The 1,413-nt window shown below is 62.1% G+C and overlaps 1 protein-coding gene across 1 annotated transcript in view; it reads left to right on the top strand.

Moving 5' to 3' along the window:
- NCS1 (neuronal calcium sensor 1) overlaps nucleotides 1–378 on the top strand; it is a 6,135-nt gene extending 5,757 nt beyond the window's left edge. Inside the window, exon 7 of the mRNA XM_009888055.1 lies at nucleotides 280–378. Within this exon, the coding sequence (XP_009886357.1) occupies nucleotides 280–378 (99 nt within the window). The remainder of the gene's footprint in view (nucleotides 1–279) is intronic.
- Nucleotides 379–1,413: the final 1,035 nt, after the last annotated feature.

The raw sequence follows: 1,413 nt of genomic DNA, 5'->3' as shown, positions 1-1,413 counted from the left end.
GTGAATACAAGGTCTCAGCTGCGGCTGGGCTCGCTGCAGACCCCTGCATCCCTCTGGGATCCCCGTATCCATCCAAAGGGCCCCTGAGGTGGCATCTCACCCTCTGTGGCATTCCTCCCTGGCTGCAGGCATGGGTGGTTTGATGGGGAAACCGAAGCTGCGGCGGTGGGGGGGGACGCGGGCGGCTGTGCGGGATGGGGTGGGTGCTGGTGGGGTCCCGGGGTACCCGGCGTCTCCCTCGCTGGGGTGAAGCGACGCTGCGACAGGAGTGTTTTGCAGAACGCGGATGGGAAGCTGACGCTGCAGGAGTTTCAGGAGGGCTCCAAGGCCGACCCCTCCATCGTGCAGGCGCTCTCCCTCTACGATGGGCTCGTATAGTCCCGGGGCCGAGCGGCGGTGAGTGTGGCACAGGGGGGCGTCCCATCTCCCACCCGCCTGATCCCATTCTCACCTTCCCCCGGGGTGGGTGGCTGGTTTTCCTCTGCTGAAGCACCGAAGCATGGGCATCCCCCCCCAAATCCAGCTGTGCGGGGATGTTGCCCCCGTACTGGTGGGTTTCTCCCAGTCCCCCCCTATCGCACAGAGCATCCCAGGACCGCAGCCCAGGAGGATGCAGTGCTAAGCCACCCAGCTGGCGGGCGTTCGCCTGCGGCACAACTCACCCTCTCACCTGCAGATGCGGCTGCAGAGGAGGCAGGGGGGCAGCTGGCGTGCTGCGGGCATGGGGATGCTCCGGAGAAATATTATATTAAATGTTTTATTTATATTATGTCTTATTATATTACGCCCTGGAGGTGGCAGGGTTTGGCGCAGCGGTGTCAGGGACGCTGGGGTTTGCAGCATCCCGGGGGTGCTGGCTGAGCACCCCATGGGCCTCCCCATGCCCCCGCAGGGCCATGCAGTGATGTCTCTTGGGATGATTTTGGCCGTTTCAGTCCAGGCAGTGTCTGACCATGGGTGGTGGGTTGGTTTTTTTTTAACCCCGCTGGAGCTTTGAGCTTTTAAAATTTTTTATTGCGTTTCCAGCTGCGCTCACGTCACGCGAGACGGCTGCAGGGCTTTCTGCACATCCTTCTCACCCGATTTTCCTTCTCCCACCCTCTCCTGCAGACGCCTGGGGGAAGATGCTCTCTGTGCCATCCGACCACCGCCGCGCGAAGCTTGCCTGTCCCTCTCGGCCTTCCTTTCTGTTCCGCGAGCAAAGGATGCCCTCGAAGCGCGAGCTCACTCCCCCTCTCTGCACTCTGAACCAGCCGCTGCCATTTGCCAACTTCTGCTTTTTCCAAAAAAAAACACCCGCGACGGACCCCGGTCTGAGCGGCAGCGAACGCCGGAGACTTCAAGGCCTGGGGAAGGGGTCGAGCATCGCCGAAGGCAGAGCTCCCCCGGCCTCCTCACCCTCTTTGCTCCCCT

The sequence above is a fragment of the Charadrius vociferus genome, unplaced genomic scaffold, assembly GCF_000708025.1.
Source record: "Charadrius vociferus isolate BGI_N301 unplaced genomic scaffold, ASM70802v2 scaffold56, whole genome shotgun sequence".
In the NCBI taxonomy this organism is placed as follows: domain Eukaryota; kingdom Metazoa; phylum Chordata; class Aves; order Charadriiformes; family Charadriidae; genus Charadrius; species Charadrius vociferus.
This window is presented reverse-complemented; position numbering and strand designations above follow the sequence as displayed.